The 18431-nt window shown below is 29.8% G+C and overlaps 3 protein-coding genes across 3 annotated transcripts; 1 reads left to right on the top strand and 2 right to left on the bottom strand.

Annotated features, from left to right (window-relative positions):
* Positions 1–1213: 1213 nt before the first annotated feature.
* On the top strand, positions 1214–13465 carry LOC123300881. The gene is made up of 16 exons (XM_044883584.1): positions 1214–1328; positions 2184–2449; positions 3593–3750; positions 4212–4421; positions 5196–5407; positions 5604–5847; positions 9117–9147; positions 9538–9624; positions 9700–9885; positions 10384–10544; positions 11110–11319; positions 11644–12048; positions 12404–12493; positions 12567–12665; positions 13136–13291; positions 13379–13465. The coding sequence occupies exons 2-16, from the start codon at positions 2221–2223 to the stop codon at positions 13463–13465; spliced, it is 2565 nt and encodes an 854-aa protein (XP_044739519.1). The 5' UTR covers positions 1214–1328; positions 2184–2220.
* An 878-nt stretch (positions 13466–14343) lies between these two features.
* Positions 14344–15026, bottom strand: LOC123305372 (tRNA-splicing endonuclease subunit Sen2). Its single transcript, XM_044887072.1, has 3 exons — positions 14793–15026; positions 14600–14736; positions 14344–14480 (listed from the first exon to the last, which is right to left on the bottom strand). Exons 1-3 carry the CDS (start codon positions 15007–15009, stop codon positions 14352–14354), a joined length of 483 nt encoding a protein of 160 aa, XP_044743007.1. The 5' UTR covers positions 15010–15026; the 3' UTR covers positions 14344–14351.
* Positions 15027–16374: 1348 nt separating this feature from the next.
* On the bottom strand, positions 16375–17432 carry LOC123305367 (elongator complex protein 5). The gene is made up of 3 exons (XM_044887062.1): positions 17295–17432; positions 16596–17229; positions 16375–16536 (listed from the first exon to the last, which is right to left on the bottom strand). Exons 1-3 carry the CDS (start codon positions 17347–17349, stop codon positions 16410–16412), a joined length of 816 nt encoding a protein of 271 aa, XP_044742997.1. The 5' UTR covers positions 17350–17432; the 3' UTR covers positions 16375–16409.
* Between the last annotated feature and the right edge of the window lie 999 nt (positions 17433–18431).

Here is an 18431-nt window from a genome sequence, read left to right as displayed (position 1 = left end):
AAGAATATGTAATGCGTTGTGTAACATCAGATGCTAAACGGTCCAAAAATTTCCAAAGTGGTCTATATCGACCCTTTTGGATCGATTCCAAGGAGAAAGAAATTTAAGGAAACGAAAATAAGAAAAGAGGGACTATGGTAATAGAAAAGGGCCTACGGTTGCGAAAATAAGAATAGGTGGTCCATCAGAATAAATCTATAAGCATTAGCAAATTAATTATATAGTAAGAATAGAAAATGCTATAGGATGTAATTGAGCCCCGCGGATCCAGTGGTGAAAAATTTTGGACCGAAAGTGCACAGAAAAAACGAAGTATTAATAATAGTGATATGAACTATTTATTGTCTTAAAAAAAGGGAAAAGATGCAGACAAGTGACGGGAAAAAGACGGACGGTAGATCACGACTACTAAAAAGCATCTATTGATACAATATGTTAATAATACAATACGGGCCCCACACTGGATATCCTGCAGGGGATCTAACTAAATCATGAAAATTTTCCAAATGGCCTACGAAACTAAAAAGTTTGGAACCCATTGATTTCATGAGCATATTATTGTGACCTGGAACTATATGAGAAGCCCCATTAAAATCAAGCCCGTGGAGTACTCACTGAACACCACTGTTCAGTCATTATATAGACGTTTCGTGGCGTTCGTATTAATCTTTAAGAAAATTATCTATAGTTAAGGAGCTGACATGCACCCATTTGTACAGCTGGTGATAAGACTTTTCATTCCTCTACACATAGTTGGGAAATTCAGCGTTTTTGAGATGTTAAGTTTTCGATTGCCGGAAGGGGCTAAAAAGGGATTAAAAATATATATCTGATTTCTAAGATCTGAGCTCTCCACTTGGTGTTATCAAGTACCAAATGAACCTATGATTACGCGATCAGACCCAATTTATTTTAACCCCTTTCAGAAGCTATTTTCAAAAATGATTTTTAACACTAAAAAAGAGATTTATTTGGTACTCGATGACCCTCAGTTAAGTCAGACTTAAATTTTTAATTAAACCTTTTCCAACAACCAAAAAACCAAAAACACCGAATTTCCCTATATGGAAAAACAAGTCTTGTCTTATCACTAACTATCAACTTATCAGCAATTAGGCGATTAGGATTCATACACAAGAATGCATGTCAACTCCTTAACTGTTATAAAATAATAGAAATGATTAGTTACTTAATCAGTTTAAAAATAAGTAGCAAACATTCAAGTTCAATTCAAAGTTAAAATTCAAATAAATAATAATAAGAAATATTAGTTTTTATTTTATTGTGATAAGACGATTTGATTGTTATTTCATTTAAGCAATATTATTGTAAGTTATGTTTTTAAAATAATAATTCACCCATAAAATTGTAATTTAATTCACAATTACGATCATTTCTGGATATAAAATATCAACAAATTAACTTTTTAATAAAGTAGGTAAATTAGATTTCTGTAAAATAACATCAAGTTAGAAATGATTTAAATCCACCACTTTGAGCAATTCAAATAAGAGTTATATGAATTTGCGGTGGGTTCTAATATCATTTTACTTTAGGGCGCTGAAATTTGGGAACTTTTTCAATTATACCTCATAACTCGAAAAAGGCGTATTCAACAGAAACTATTTTTTAAAGAAATGAAAGATCACCTTCTAATTTGATTTAATGATTTCGGAAAATCGGTTATTAACAATCGTTGGGTTACGCATAGAAACACGAAAAACAAAAAAACTGTAGGCATAGTCCCAACGCATAATATTATTCTTTTCAATCTTAATGATTCAAAAATTGAAAAAACCTAATTGTACTATGAGTGCCAACCTTGTGAACAATTTTTGCAGACTTCAGAAAAATGGTCCATAATGGTCCATAATAACTTGGTTTCTATGGTAAATGAATGGAACATAAAAATGATTTTGTTTAATTAAAGAAATTGGTCTTTTGGCATTTGTAAAAATTTCAGCATAAAAAATATGATTTTGGGGAGGTCGTAATTAACATTACCATATTTAATGGGTTTAAATCTTTTTATGTAACATGATCTTTCGCAAAACCACCGTTTAGGCAAAATTTCCAAAATTCGTGATATCAAATATAATTCAAACGTATTGTAAAAAGTTTGCGATTCGACAAACTAATTTAAAAGTTGCAAACGTAAAAGATTTATTTTAAACTCATAACAGAATCCATAGCTGAAAAGTTAATTTTACAGGCAGAAAAATGAGTTCAGATAAATGCGGAAGAGTGACTTTAACATCATGTCTAGATGGTTGTGTAAAAGATCCCGAAAATCCTAATAAGAAAGTTCAAATTCAAAAATTTACGTGGAAAAATAGTAACAATGTTTCAGTTGAAGTTATGAACTTTGGTGCAACCATTACAAAAATTTTAGTACCAGATAAGTTTGGTAATGTAGTTGACATTGTTCAAGGTTTCGACAGTTTAGCCGGTAAGTATGGTTCTAGGATTATTATGAGTATTTGGCAATTCAAAAAAAGGGGTTTAAAAATTGTACCACGTCGTTTGTTTTTGAGATATTCATACTTAATTATCTAGTGTTTTAAACGGGGAACTTAATTAACTCTAGTGTTTTAAACGGTCAAAATTTCTGAAACTTTGGGATTTAAAAGTAAGTCCTTTTCTTAGTCTGTGAAAACAAATTGGTTAAATTCTGTCGAAAAGGAAGTTTCCCCTTAGTTCAAACATATTCCTATAGGAACTGCAAATATAATGCTGGAAATACCTAAAGTAAATTTTAAACTATATTTTGAACTAACTAAAGTTAATTAAGTTACAATTTACTGTGATCTTGACTCGATCACACCTTGCGAAATGTTCTTGTTACTTTTAACATATTTGTGTAAAAAAATGCCTATATTTTCGGACGCGTCTCCTAGTATTCTTGATTAATGTACAATTTGCTTAATTCAGTTAAAAATACAATTTATAATTAATACTTATTGTTGTTGTTTACTTATAATCATGCTTACTATATTTACATCATGGTCTATTCGACTATATTTTGATGAAATATGATACATACAGGCGTAAACTAAATATTGACAAATATCTTGTCTAGTAATCTTAATTAAAGAGAATTGAAAAAAATACACTCGAACCCGGACTTCTTTGATTCATGTCAAGCGCCCTTGAAAATACAATTTATTTAATTTTCTAAAATGCCTTTAAGATGGTAAAAGTAATTTGAAAAAAGTGATGAGTTTTTGTTTTACAGCATTTTTAAAATAGTAGGTAAACTTTTCTGCAACACGTGATGCGATTTTTTTTTAAATTTGTTATCCTCTATCTTTCCTTTAGCTTTATCCGTGCAAACATTAAAGTTAGGAAAAAACAAGGAGAATAAAATGTAATAAATTATTTTTTCTAAAATTTTGCTTACTATACTTTAAATTTTTCTAATATTAATCGAGAAATTATCAAAACTATATAAACAGTAATTAACGAACCGCTTTATTTCATTTGGCTCTTCCAAGATAGTTCTGGATCACCCTATATGTATCACTTTTCTACTTTGTCACGTTAATTAAATTGGTATATAACTTTTATACTATATAACTATAATATTTTATAGGATATGAACATAAAGATAATCCATATCATGGAGCTACAATGGGACGAGTTGCAAATCGAATTAGGGATGGTAAATTTCAAATCAACGGTGAGACTTACAATGTATCCGTGAATGTTCAATCTTTTCACCTGCATGGAGGTTTTGTAGGATTTAATAAGGTTAGTAGAGTACTAACTACCTCGAAGGAATTTATGAAACTAGATATGTTTTTAATACCCTCCATAATATCAGAGCATATATTAAGTTTAGTCGCAAGTTTTAAATGTTTAAAAAAATTAGCCTAAGTGGTCCATTTTCATATGTCCGTCTGTCTGCTGCGACTATAACTCACAAACGGAAACAGATATCGAGCTGAAATTTTTAGAGCCTGTCCTGACTTTGAACTCGTGAACGAGTAACATAGGTCAGTTGTGAACATGTGAACTGTAGGAGATAGAATAGGCTTAAATGAAAAATATGTTCCTTATACAAAAAAAAAAACATTAGTTTGAAGCATTTTTTCGTAAATATCACTATTTTTCCATATTCAACACTATCTATTCAGAGTATTTCAAAAATTAATTCAACCAATTGATTATTCACACTTGTTAATGATATGAAATACTTACGTTATATGTAGGTTATATGGAAACCGTACATGGAGGGATCTCGATTAGTTTTATCCTATTTATCAAAACATGGTGAGGAAGGATTTCCTGGTGATGTTTTAGTTACTATTCAAATGGAATTAATGGATACAAACGAATTTGTGGTTAATCATTCTGCAGTATCAAGTCTCCCAACGCCAATAAACATAGCAAATCATACATACTTCAATTTAGCGGGACATGTAAGCAATTAATTAGACTAAGACCAGACTTTTCTTATTTATGATAAAATAAAAAATCGGAGAAAATCTATTAAAATTAATAACATTTTATGCTTAGTACATACTAATGATGGAATACAATGAAACAATGATGGAATAATTATATCCAAAGTTTTTTTTTTCGATTAAAATTATTATGTCAAACGATCTTTTACGAAAATTATTTTCTTTTATAATAAGTTACTTTTACGATAAGTTTTTTAAAACTATCTACCTAAACTCGATAACTCAAAAACGAAAAGAGATATCAAGCTGAAAATTTTATAGCGTGCTTAGGACGAAAAAGTGAGGTCGAGTTGGTAAATGAGCAACATAGATCGATTGGGTCTTGGTCCGTAGAAACATGTTTAAGTAAACAACACTGTTTACCCGTTGAGGGCACAAATTAGGTTAGAAACATTATATAGTATGCATACATTCTATATATTTTAAATTCATATGTTACATATATTATGTATGTGTTTGTTTGTTTATAGCATATACTATATCCACAGAGGGAGTGAGAAGAAAGATAATCTTATTACTTTGTGTGTAAGAGTGGCTATCTTTCTTTACTTAAACTGTATGCATGATATTTCAACAATTAAATCCGTCAATTGTTTGTTTTTGCTTGTTTTAATTAAATCATGTGTTTCTATTTTGAACGCGTTTAGGACTATCAAATAAAGATATCTACCAAAATTTTGCTAGGTTTTAATTTTTACGAAAATGTACGTTTGAACAAATACTTTTTAGGATGCTGGACCTACTGAATTGATGAAGCATCGGGTTACAATAAATTCGTATCAAATCTTAGAAACCGATGAATTAAATATACCTACTGGACGTATTAAGGATGTTAGTAATACAGTTTACGATTTACAAGCTCCAACAGCTATTGGATGTTCTTTGACTAAATTAAGGAACACTTTATGGGGTGGTTTTGATAATTGCTATGTTATACGAGGGTATGAAGTTTGCAATATTTTGTGTATTACAGGACTATTGTTATTTTTATTATAAAGAAAGACTTTATTCTAAAATTTAAAAAAATATTTTTGCCCCCGTGTAAACTCAGTGATGAACAAACTTAAATTGGGATGCAAAATATTTTATTTGAATATATTTCGTACGTTTAATTAAGCTATCTTTTCTTAAATTTAGATATGATCCAAAAAAGAAAGATGAACTAACACCAAAATTTGTGGCAAGTGTAATTCATCCACCCTCTGGACGAGTTTTGGAAGTATATTCTGATCAACCAGGTGTTCAGTTTTATTCAGCGAATAATTTACAAAAAGATGAAAATCTTTGTGATAAGGATTTAGCAGGTAAACATCATGGACCATACGTACAATATAGTTCTTTCTGTTTAGAAACGGAGAACTTTCCAAATGCCTGTAATATTGTAAGTATAAATTTATTAAACCCTACAACTATGTTTTATCTTATTGAAAAATAAAATTTTTTTTCAGCCGACCTTCCCAAATTCTATTTTATACCCAGGACAAGTTTATCGGCATTGTTTCACGTACAAATTCAGAGTTCAAGAATGTTAACAAATATATCCTTACTATGTAAATGTTAGAAACTTTTACATAATAAATTTTTAATATCAGTATAAATTTAATATTTTAATTTGTTTTAATTGCTTATTTAAACCAATAATACAGCTTAAAAATATTTCTCGAAGGTATTGAAATTGAAATTTACTATACAGGTTCTTATATAGTGTGTCCCCGGATAGAGGTAACTATAGTAAATTTCCTTATTTTGCGTTTTAAGAAAAAAAGTCATTCTTTATAAGAAGTTTTGCTTCTTCTGAAAAGTATGTAGGTATATTTAAAACTTCTTAATAATGTATAGGGTAGCCAAAAATTTGGGATCACTATTTTTATTTTTGGTAAACTACCAATCTTTTTTATAAGTTGGCGAAATGTTACTAAGAAAAGTCACTCGCAATTAATAATTATGACTCTATACAAAATATCAAGAAGATCCGTGTACTTTAATTATAGTATCATTTTTTATTTGAGGTCTAATTATAAAAAAACGTAAGAAAGAAAATAATAATAAATCAATTAACATGTACTATCCGAGAATATATTTTTTTGTGGACTAGTTTAAAAAATTAAAAAGAAAATTTATTTTTTCGGATAAACATTCACTAAGAATGGAATTATCAAAGTTGGAAAGATCTGCTTGATATTTTGTATAGAGTCATAATTGTTAATTTCGAGTAACTTTTTTTAGTAACATTTTGTCAACTTTTAAAAACGAAGGGTAGTTTACCAAAAAAAAAAAATAGTGATACCAAATTTTTGGCTGCCCTGTACATTATTTTGAAGTTTTACATACTTTTAAATAATATTATTCCTACATACTTTTCATAATAAGCAAAACTTCTTATAAAGATTGACTTTTTTTCTTAAAATGCAAAATAAGAAAATTAGAAGTATAGTTACCTCAAGGTTACCTCTATCCGAGGATACAGTTTATTAATTTAACAGAAGACATTCCAAGTTTTTCAATAAGCTCCACTCTTAGTTTAATAATTTTATTGATTGATAAACACGCCTATGATAGCTTGTGTGTCAAGTAATTTTTTTTCCTAACGGTTTTTTGCAGTCAAGTCTACCCTTATTTTCGTAATGAAATTATCTTTCTTCCGTTATCAATTTCGATCGGTATAGCTACCTTTATTGACTTACCTGTTTATACCGTATGAACAGATCTACACCGATCTGTTAACCAATCGAAATTGGTATCAGAAGAAAGATAATTTAATTACGAAAATAATATATTACCAGCAAAAAACCGTTATGAAAAAAATTTATTAAAATTAATTTAATTACAAATATCTATGAAAACTTTTGATAGATAAACTATCTTAGGAGTGTTTCTCAATAAATAAAATTTCATGAAGTTATGTCTCATTTGGTTATTAGATGGATAAAGATCTTCACGAGAATGTGAAGATGGAACCCGTGTGTACTCATCTGGGTGCCTCGTTTTGTCTTTTACTCGGGTGCAAAAATCACTTTTTAAGGCCTGTAACACTACTAGCCCCTCTCGCGAACTAACACAAGTTACTTCGCGAGAAGGATTCGAGAATGGATCGAGTGAGGAACGCGAATGTACAGATTAGCCATGCCCGATTTTATCTGCACATTCTCGTAATTACTTGTGTAGTTCAGTTAGCCCAGTCTAATTAGGGATCAATCTCGGACTGAAATATAATAAGCTGAACTTTCGTATATAACTTCACTTTGGTGTTCCAAAGTTGTCCCTAGTCTCATAAAATCTCATGTCATAAGATATTTAAGATCACAGGTCAAAAATATCAGTTTTTTGCGTTTATCTCGATATCTGTTGATCCAATGATGTTAGCATCTTCCATAAAAATTGTAGAGCATAAAATTTACGACAAATTTTAATTGAAACATTTTTTCATCTGCTCAACCATTTTTGAGATAGATGGCGGTGAACGCTGATCTATACAAATTCTAAGGGACTTCTAGGCATGCTAAAAGGATGCGGTTTTCGGCATTGAATTGCGGAATTGCTTGAAACCTGCGGGGGAAATAGGAGAACTTCAATTTTTGTTTAATGAAACTTTTTCTGGAAAATCGCAGTTTTTCGATGGGTTGCGATGTGGGTAAGGAAAGTATTCTGTTAATTTGACTTTATTCCGGGTCGTTTGGTAAAAATCTCATCTTTCATATATAGAACAGAAAAACGTAATTTTGGAGGTGTTTTATCGATTTTTCGGGAGGATTCAATGAAAAAGTTGAAGTTTCTCGACTTTCTCCGCAGGTTTCAGATCCACGTCGAAAGTCGAAAATTGCATCTTTTAGCATGTCTAGCAGTCTCTTAAAATTTGTATAAATCAATTAGTCAGCTTCAGTTATAGTGTCACCGCTCTTTATTTCAAAAACAGTTGATCGTATGAAAAAATATTTCAAATAAAACTTGTCGCGATTTTTATAACAAATATTAACATTATTGGAGCAATAGAAACCGAAATAATCGCGGAAAATTGATTTTTTGACCTTTGACCTTGAATAACTTTCGCAGACATAAGATTTTATGAAGTTTTTGAAACAATTTTTAGAACGCCAAAATGAAGCTATATACGACAATTCAGCGTAATCTCTCATTCCGCGGTTGACCTCATTTTTATGTTAAAGTGACTATCAAGCAGTTATTGTGGCTTATATAACACATTTTTGTGTTATTCATAACGGTTCATTTCTTAAAAAACGTTTTTTCAATAAAGAGCATATTAATTTTATGAAAAAAAATTATATTTTTTTATTATAATAAACATGAAAAGAATATGCAAGTATCAAATTCACATTCTTGTGCCTTGTTCGACTTCCTGCTACTTCGCGAGAGTGTGGAGGAGGTTATACCTTGAAGTTTTTTAATCTGTCTCAAATTTTAATACAAATAGTTGCTATAGAAACATGAACATTAATGAAATCACAAATATTGTTAAATAATTATGTTTTGATTAATTGTTGTCTTCATACTAAATTTCAGAGTATGAATCCTATTAATCACACATCTAAACTTTTTGGATATACAATGTAAACATTTGATTTATTAATAATAAATTTTTCAAAATTATTAGTGAACAACAACAAAACTATTTAAAAAAAAATAAAAATGTCAAAAGGAAAAGGTAAATCGGAGAACAAAGAAGGTAAATATATTTGAAAAATTCGTAATTATATTATTATGGTAGAATTTTCGAGGTGAAATAAAAGTGTATCTTGTAAATGTTGTAAAACTCAGGTAGAGTACAATCTGATTTACAGATTCATGATAAAATATTGAGAAGTGTTTATTTTTCTTGAACGAATAATTTAGGAGAGTAATCATGCTAAGTTAATTCATACTGATGATGACTATATTGTAATCGAAATACGTATACATAAAACAAAAAAATAGCCTAGGCATTGGGGCTAATTTAAAATTTTATTACTTCACTATCAGTTCAGTTTGTTGTCCAGTTAAAAAGTGCGCAGGCCAATTTTGATATTTTAAAATATTGGAATAATAAAAAATAATGAATTGAATTTTTAAGGAAAAGGAAATGAATTGATTGAAACAAGTGCGCCAATTGGACTACAAGTGCCATGTGTCCCATGCAAACCCCCAGATATATACATTCGAGAAGGTTAATTATCCTATACAGAAAAAACTAAATAATAAAATTAAAAATTTACAATACCTATTCTATATTTTTATCTAGATGGATTCGGTATGTATGTTCCAGCTACAGCTCGTGGTCAAATACCAATTCGATTATTCACATGGTACAACCGTAATCGTATTACTGTATCAGTTATGAATTATGGTGCAACAATTGTAAAAATTATGGCGCCTAATCGAAAAGGAGTACCAGAAGATATTGTGATGGGCTTTGATACTTTCGATGGTTTAAATTTTTTTTTTAAAAATACATGTGCGACAAAATATTGCACAAGATCTCCTTTAACTTGAAAAAAGAGCAAATATTTTGGCTTTACTTATTCTTGAAGTAACTAGCTTCGAAGTTATATGAAATTTTTTAAAGCATAATGAAGGGCTTCATGAACCAAAATATATGTTCCCGCTAAACCCATTCACTTAAAACGAAGACGTTTTTACTATTCCCTTTCAAATTTAACTTTTTTTATTTTCACGAAAATGATAGGCGAGAAATATTCCAATTTGCGACCTTGTTGTTTATTTTTCATTGTATTCGAGTAGTTTATTGTATTATAAATTCACGAAGCGATTTCTACATCGTCTGAATTCTGATAAATTATCGAAGTTTGATTAGCTTGAGTTCTACAGAATGTGTAAAATTTTGTCTAAACTTAAAACCCAATAGCTTAAAAATTTCAGGGATAAAGAAGCCAAATTTTCATTAAACAAAATTTTATATCTGAAGGTTATCTTGATACGAACAACCCAGGATTTGGGGCAATAATTGGTCGTGTATGTAATAAAATACGAGAAGGGCAGTTTGTATTAGATGGAAAAGTCATAGATGTGTCAAAAAATTATCAGAATAAGCATTTCATCAATGGTGGCCAATGTGGTTTCGATAAGGTAACAAGATATGGTTCAATCAAAGAATATCAAGTTTATACACTTACTATTTAAGGAACCAATCAACGACCAGTTTAGATTGACAAAAATTTTGATTGAAAATGTTTAATATTTTATTCATACGAACTTTATATTTTAAAAATTGTACATCGTTCGATTAATATCCGTGACGGATTTAATAAAATAGGCGCAGTGGGAAAAATCTAAAAATCTAACAGGGCCCATTTTTTTTACGTCTTCGTTAATGTAATTAGTGGTGCCCTTCCATACAAATTTCTCTTTTCCCCTTTTTTTAGTCTTCGTAAATGCACTTGGGGCCTTCTTGTGGTGCTTTATTTCGAGGCTCCAGTATACAACTGCTTCTTTTCCACCCCTTATATTATAATGTGAACTATCAAAAAAGGTCAAAAGGTGTTAACTCAACCTGTATTCGATCAAACTAGCCATATTTGGGTTAGGTAATGTTGGTATTATATTTTTGCGATCCTACCCAACTCTATGAGTAATAGGACTCAAGGATTATTTATTAACAAATTCTGTATAATTATTGTTAAATATTCATTAGGTTGTTTGGACGTCAAGAATGGAAGGTGCAAAAGTAATTATGACTCATTTGTCACAAGAAGATGATCAAGGTTTTCCTGGAGCAGTGTTAGTCACTGTTACCTTTGAATTAACAGCGGATAACAAGTTTATTATTGATATGCAAGCGACTTCCACTAAGCCAACACCAATTAATTTAACTAGCAATAATTATTTTAATTTAGCTGGCCATGTAAGTACCCATACTTTAATTTGTTGTAAGAAATACAAATATTCAAAAGGACCCTGCACAAACTTTGTAGTATTTGCATTTCGGTAAAGATTTTTTTATTGTTTTGGATCATTGGAATAGTTCAAGATCAAAAGTCTTAAAAGACACGAAGTTTATTTTAAGTGACAAAAAAATGTTCATTTGCTGCGTTTTTCGATAGTATTTTTTCTGAATGCATCCAATATCCTAAAAATATCCAAGCGACGACAGTGTGAAAAATTTACCTCCCCATTAATTAAAATTGATCTGACTGCCAGCAGTTTACACAATTTGATTTTTTCTTAGCAATCTGGAATTGGTGCTTTAAAAAGTCACGTTGCATTAATCAATGCTGACAGTTATATAATAAAAGATAACAGCGGTTTCCCAACTGGACAAATTCGTACTGTATCCAATAAAATTGTTGACTTGCAAATACCAAAATGTCTAAGTGTGGTAATGCCACATGTACCTGGTGAAACGTTCGATCATGATTATTGTTTAAATCGTGGTATTGATCAACATTTAACATTTGCTGCACGATTTGTTCACAAAGAATCAGGGCGAGTATTAGAAATGTATACAAATCAACCTAGTGTATATTTTTCAACATGTGGTGACCTGCCATCTCCCTCTCCGTTGTTAATGTATAAAACACCAACACCGAACATGATTTGTTGTGGGATGCAAGGAGCAGTTCCATGTTCAAAGGTGCTTAAATTTGTATTAAAATTTTTTAAATAAAATTTTATTTGTATTTTCTAGCAAGATTTTAAGCTGATCAACTGACTGCATGCAGGTATTTGTAAATGCCTTAATAGAAAGATGGGACATTGTACCCACATTAGCCCTCTTTAGTTATTTCAGAGGAATGTTTTTTTAAACGATAATAGATAAACTAGAGAATCATAAACAATTATTATTTGCAATATTTTTTCAAAAATTAATTTAATGTAAATAAATCTTTAATCCTCATCTTAATAGAATATGAATTTAGAATGGGAAGGACGCAAACGAATCGCATAAGATAAAAGCTTTTATAATAATTTAAAAAATATATTTTTAGATGGGTTACGAATGTACCGGCGGCTTAACTTGTGAACCAGTTGGATTAGATGTTACTTGTTGTACTATTGATAAAACTCCTTGTGCTAAGGTATATATTTAAATATAATAAAAATTATAGCCAGTTTTTAAAAAACTTTTTATTTTTCCAAAATAAATTTTAGCTAGGATATGAATGTAATTATGGTGAACCTTGTGAGCCTTGTATAATGGCAAATGCGAATACCCCGTGTTGTGAAGGTGGAGTATATCCATGTCCTAAGGTATGCATTTTTTAAAATAATTCAATAAACAGGTGATGGAATTCCTTATATATATAGAATCCAGAATATTTTATCATTACTTTGAATAATCAAGATATACGATGTGATTGACTTGCGGTTGAACGAAAAGTTTCTATGGTATACATTGAGTAATTGCTCCAGAAAGGAAGCATGGTATACAATTTTAGTCCATATATCAGAACCTACTGAATCAGTCGTCTGACGGACTTGGTTTTAATATTTTTTCAGTCAAAATAACTCTTGAAAACAAACCTTCCCGAATTCTAGTTACGAGCTTTTTGTCTGTGTTACGTTTTATGGCTAGAAGCTAGACTTCTGTATTATGTATTATGGCTAGAAGTTAGACGTTACTTTCCTCTTTTTTTGGCTTGCATTAAATGGATAAAATCATGGAACAAATATTATACTATAAGTCTATTTTTTTGAGTTAAAATATACGTCTTTTCTAGATGGGTTTTGAATGTAACAAAGGTAAACCGTGTGGTGGTACAGCATATGAATATAACTTGAAAAGTGGGCCAATTAAAGGGAAAAACAACCATTACTATCATAAAAATGGTGCATTTTGTATAAATAGTCAAAACTATCCAGACGCTGTAAATCACGTAAATATCAATTTTTACACATAAATAATTCATAAATGTTATACAGATATTCTTTAAGGAAAAATTTTCATTAACACAATTTTGCAGAGTAATTTTCCCAATTCCGTAATGAAATCTGGACAAACTTACCAACATACTATTGTTTATAAATTTTGGTTAATGCGTAATCCTTAACTAACATTTTTGTACCTGGTTTGAGAAACGATACAAGTTAGAACAATAACAACGAAATTTAGAATAACGTGACAAATGATTCAAAGTATCTTGGACAATGTTTGTTATACAATTTTGTCGCATTGGTGAATTAATTTTGAGGAGGAATATAAGATTACACATATAGCGGAACTATATTTTGATTACCTCAAGAGTTAAAATAGACAAGATATCTTGAAAATCATTGATTCGTAACCTATTGAGTTTTTTGTGAAATAGTTCCACTAATTTTCGTAACGATTATTTCGTTATCGATATTTAAACACTTAATTAACACGTCTTCATTTATACCATTAATGACATTTACGAAATGAAAAAAGGTAAGATTCTGGCAATTGTTTTATTAATCGTTTTTTCATAGTTTTTACATTTTTATAATACTTGAATTTGGTTATCTATCTAATTGTGTGATGGTACACTGAATCGAAATTCGTACTATTTTGACACGACCATGGTCTCTAGATACTGTATTTGGAAAGTTAGAACATCCGAGGGTCAACCTTTTTAGACCCAAATGTTTTTTATCCGTGTATTATAACTAAGAATCCGTGTATTATAACTAAGAGACTCTTTGTGTTTGTATTTTTAGAATAAAATAAGTATTCTAAATACTTACTTTTACAAATTTTCATATCTCACTTGCCATTCTATATTGCATCTTGACTTTTGTCCGCTGGTCAAAAACTTATAGTTACAACAATTTCCCAAACCGACTTATTATTGAAACTACTCTCATAATTAATTCTTCACGAGTAACACACCAATCGGGCGCAATTATTATTTTTTCTTCGTGATTAATGACATTCCTTTCAATCAGACATTTTGTTTTTAAAACTTAAAAAAGTTATTATTTATCTGAAATAAACCATCTTTGTACTAACGTTTCATGAACAGAAACTGAACTTAGATTCATCGGTGTTTTCACTCCTTCAAATGATGTTATTCCATGCGTAATAATTCTAGCAATTATAACTTCCTAAAACCAATAATGTGAAAGAAACAGGCATTAGAGTTTGAAATTTTGGAGTAGATAACTATTTTCGTGGCTCTATTAGCAGCGCCACGGAAAATTTAATAGAACCAAATTCTTAATACCTTTTTACATGTTTCAGCGACTCGAATTATAGGTAAAATTTGCTTCCACTGTTTTTTATCTGAAGACGCAGAATTTTCTGTATCAATTATCACAATATACGTAGCATGGAAAAATTGTGGCCCATTTTTATACAAAACTAGAGAAGCAAAAATAAATTAATATTGAAAATAAAATTAATACAATGAAACCTACTATAATTTCCAGCAAATTTTTCTCCACTCTTAACAATCCATCCTTTACTACGAAAATGATGATAAATTATATAACATTTAATAAAATTTGGGTCTGCATTAGAAAATAGATTCCAACATTGTTCGATTGACAATTTCTGTGAGCCATCATAGATTTCAATACAATTCATTGCATATATTAAAAAGAATCCTTCTTCTAAGGATAATCTTAATATCATTTTGTCGTCAAATGTAATTTTAGAACCAAAACAACCGAATTTGTGTAAATTTTGTATATCACTTTCATTTTTTACTGTAATAAAACAATTTTCAAAAAAACCTTGTAGTTTTTGATTCAAACTTAAAAGATCCTTTATGGAAAATTCAGGTTTAGATTTAATTTTCGCTTTAAATGAGCATACATGTTCCATTATTTATAAGTTGTTGAAAGAAATATTTTGTTTATAAAAACATAACCTTTAAAACTTACACGCTTTAACCTTATAGTTCATTTCATAAAATATGGACATTTATCCATCCAGTTAAATTACACTTTGAAGGTTACAAAAATTCCCATAGAGCTAGAAATTGGTATGAATGTTCAGAATACTATTATAAATGAATTGTGAAAAGTCCCCATCAATCCCCCTTGTGCAAAAAATTTTATTGAGTGGGGAAGTTTGCAAAAATAGGTTTTTCGCGTTTTTCAACAAAACGTGAGTTTAACAGCAAAAATAGTTCAGACAAAAATTGTAGATCATTCAATTTGCTACAAAATGTGTGTCAGCACCTTTTCTCATAAGTGCTGCCATTTTCGTTATATATCGGTTGAAAGAATTGAACCGTTATACGAGTAAAAATATGAGTCCCTATATCTTATACATACAAATTTTAAAATTTTTAGTATATAAATCAACGTCAAGAACTCCGTCCCTATTTTTATTTTGTAGCATGGCCCGAGTAACATCTGTCTTCCATTCAATTGTCAGCGTGGTGATGCTGATATACCTGCCTCGTTTCAAAGGTATCATACTCCACAAAATACTGTTAGTCGTAAGTATTGAAAGAGGTGGTGAATTTTCGGAGTACCTGAAAGACCAGACATCTGTAAAAATTCGTGTGCAGTGTCGAAAAAATTATACTCGAAAGAGTAGCATTGATGCTGTGAAAAGACAGCGCCAAGAAGAAAAGTCTGGTTCAGCAAAAATAAGTCCTCATACTCGTATAACGGTTCAAAAATGTATTACGAAAAAAATAATTTGTTCAATTCTTTGAACCGCTATATCACGAAAATGGCAATACTTATGAAAAAAGGTGTAGAGACACTTTTGGTAGAGAATCGGATTATCTATAATTTTTGTCTGAACTATTTTTGCCGTAAAACTCACCGTTTTGCTGAAAAACTAAAAAAACCTATTTTTGCAAACTTAGCCCCCCCCCCCCAATAAAATTTTTTGCACAAGGGGGATTGATGGGGACTTTTCACAATTCATTTATAATAGTATTCTAAACATTCATACTAATTTTTAGCTCTATGGGAATTTTTGTAACTTTACTTAAATTTTATGGATTAATTTGACTGGATAACATAAAAAACAAAAACATTGATTGAAAAAATATATTTTTATAGAATAATAAATTAAACGTCTAAGTCATCATCTGGATCTTCTTCGTCAAAATCATCGTATTCGTCTGGTAAATATAATATTTTTCCTCCTGAATTATCTCCTATTGTAACTTGAGGTTTTCCTTTATTTTCTTCCGTTCTGAAAATCAATTATAATTATTAATCTTTATTATTAAGTAGAGAACAAATTTAACATACTTTAAGTAGGGTAAAACTAATTTATTTCTAGATTCAATTTCATTTTCTTCTAAACCGATTTTAAAAGTTGTTAATTTATCTGGATTAGGCTGGTATGGAATTGATTCGGATTGTAGTAAATCATTCAGTTCTATTTCTTTTGATGTTAAAACTCTGTTGTTATAACTTAATTTTACTAATTTTTTAATTACTTTCCCGTTCAATCGTTTATGTGTGTATTCTATTACATCAGAACTTTTTGCAACTATATTAAGAGTACTTAAAAACGTGAAATATTTTGGAATTAATTCGTTGTATAATACATCTGTATGCAAAACTGTTATTATTTGTAATATTAATTTATTTCTCAACAACTTTTGAATTTCTTGTACACAAAATCCTTCACCAAATACATAAATTAAATCAATTAGCGAATCAATTATTAAAATACATTCTTCAGTAATGTGATCTAAGCAAATCGGTAGTATTGAATTTAAATTTGAGGTATCAGTATAAGTTTGAAATTGTATTTTTGGGCTTCGAACAAATTCTAGCTGATTTTCAAATGAGAATATGTATACTTTTGGAACACTTTGTACATTATGCATATGAACAATTGACTCTACAAGTTTTGTTTGTTTTGTTTCGTAAGTATCTACAAAAGAAAAGAAATTATTGTAATCAATTTATAAATGTTTAACTTATTTAAATTAATAAAACCTTGTATTAACACAAATTTCGGTAATGGTTTCCCGAAAATAGCTTGTGAGAACATTTTAAATATTGCGTATGAAGAAGTTAGCTATTTTCAGTTATATTATTCATGAGGTTATGGTACAATTACAAGATTCACATGTGTGACATTTCGTGATTTTAAATGTCATTTTTGTGTAGTTTCTTAATATTTACATAGATGGCAATATTTATGAAAATTAAGTAGTTCAAAACGATGCCAATAGATCTCCTTCATGGAAGTATTTAAGTAGGTTTAAGTTGTGCGATGTCTTTTCAAATCTTCGAAATTTTAAGTTAAAATTATGCACGAAGATGTTAATACTTTAAAAAGGGTGTATTGTATCCTTTCTACAGGACATTTACTGTGAGATTTGATCTACTCCTTGTTTTATCACTACATAGTATAAAACAAAGTCACTTCCCGCTGTCTGTTCCTATGTATGCTTAGATTTTTAAAACTACGCAACGCGTTTTGATGCGGTATTTTTAGTAGATAGAGTGATTCAAGGGGATGGTTTATATGTATAATACATGCATAATATTTTAGAGAAACACTGATAATTTTAGAGGTTTCAAAAGTGATGTCGTAAATAAACACATTTTTGTATATAAAGACATTCTGTAGTAGGTATATTTAGTATCAGCATTGCATCCCGTGCGAAACCGGGGCGGGTGGCTAGTTAAAATCAAGCTATTAAACGCACACTCACAATAAGCCTGTTTATCTATTCTGTTTTTAACTATGAAATTAAATTTGCTCTTTTCCCAACAAAATCGAAGGATGAATAGACGTTATTTACAAATAAAAATTTTTTTAGGGTAAAGAAGGATATTTAGAACATAACTAGAGCATAATTGTAACGGACCTGCCACATTTTCCTCTTTCACAGGATAAATTAATTTGTTATACACATCAATGTATAACACGAAGTCTACGAACTGGTTTGATAGCTGATATATTTACGCAAATTATCACTGAAAGAAAATACTCTAAAACAAAATAGACCTAACCAAGTTTTCTATCAATTTCAAAATATGTTTACAATGCGTCAAAAACGCGTTAGTATTACTGCAGCATTAGGTTGTGATAACCAATTAGAAGTCATATTTCTGGTCGTCCAT

Source organism: Chrysoperla carnea, chromosome 1, assembly GCF_905475395.1.
Source record: "Chrysoperla carnea chromosome 1, inChrCarn1.1, whole genome shotgun sequence".
In the NCBI taxonomy this organism is placed as follows: Eukaryota; Metazoa; Arthropoda; class Insecta; order Neuroptera; family Chrysopidae; genus Chrysoperla; species Chrysoperla carnea.
This window is presented reverse-complemented; position numbering and strand designations above follow the sequence as displayed.

Excerpts from the sequence above, each read along its gene's own strand:
- LOC123300881 (XM_044883584.1), top strand. The coding sequence starts at position 2,221 with ATGAGTTCAGATAAATGCGGAAGAGTGACTTTAACATCATGTCTAGAT. Across the intron at positions 9,625-9,699 it reads AGATATATACATTCGAGAAG|ATGGATTCGGTATGTATGTT; the intron begins GTTAATTATCCT and ends ATTTTTATCTAG. Across the intron at positions 10,545-11,109 it reads GCCAATGTGGTTTCGATAAG|GTTGTTTGGACGTCAAGAAT; the intron begins GTAACAAGATAT and ends AATATTCATTAG.
- LOC123305372 (XM_044887072.1), bottom strand. The coding sequence starts at position 15,009 with ATGATATTAAGATTATCCTTAGAAGAAGGATTCTTTTTAATATATGCA. Across the intron at positions 14,737-14,792 it reads AAAATTTGCTGGAAATTATA|TTTTGTATAAAAATGGGCCA; the intron begins GTAGGTTTCATT and ends TTGCTTCTCTAG. Across the intron at positions 14,481-14,599 it reads TCGCTGAAACATGTAAAAAG|GAAGTTATAATTGCTAGAAT; the intron begins GTATTAAGAATT and ends TATTGGTTTTAG.
- LOC123305367 (XM_044887062.1), bottom strand. The coding sequence starts at position 17,349 with ATGTTCTCACAAGCTATTTTCGGGAAACCATTACCGAAATTTGTGTTA. Across the intron at positions 17,230-17,294 it reads GAAATTTGTGTTAATACAAG|ATACTTACGAAACAAAACAA; the intron begins GTTTTATTAATT and ends TTTCTTTTGTAG. Across the intron at positions 16,537-16,595 it reads TTAGTTTTACCCTACTTAAA|AACGGAAGAAAATAAAGGAA; the intron begins GTATGTTAAATT and ends ATTGATTTTCAG.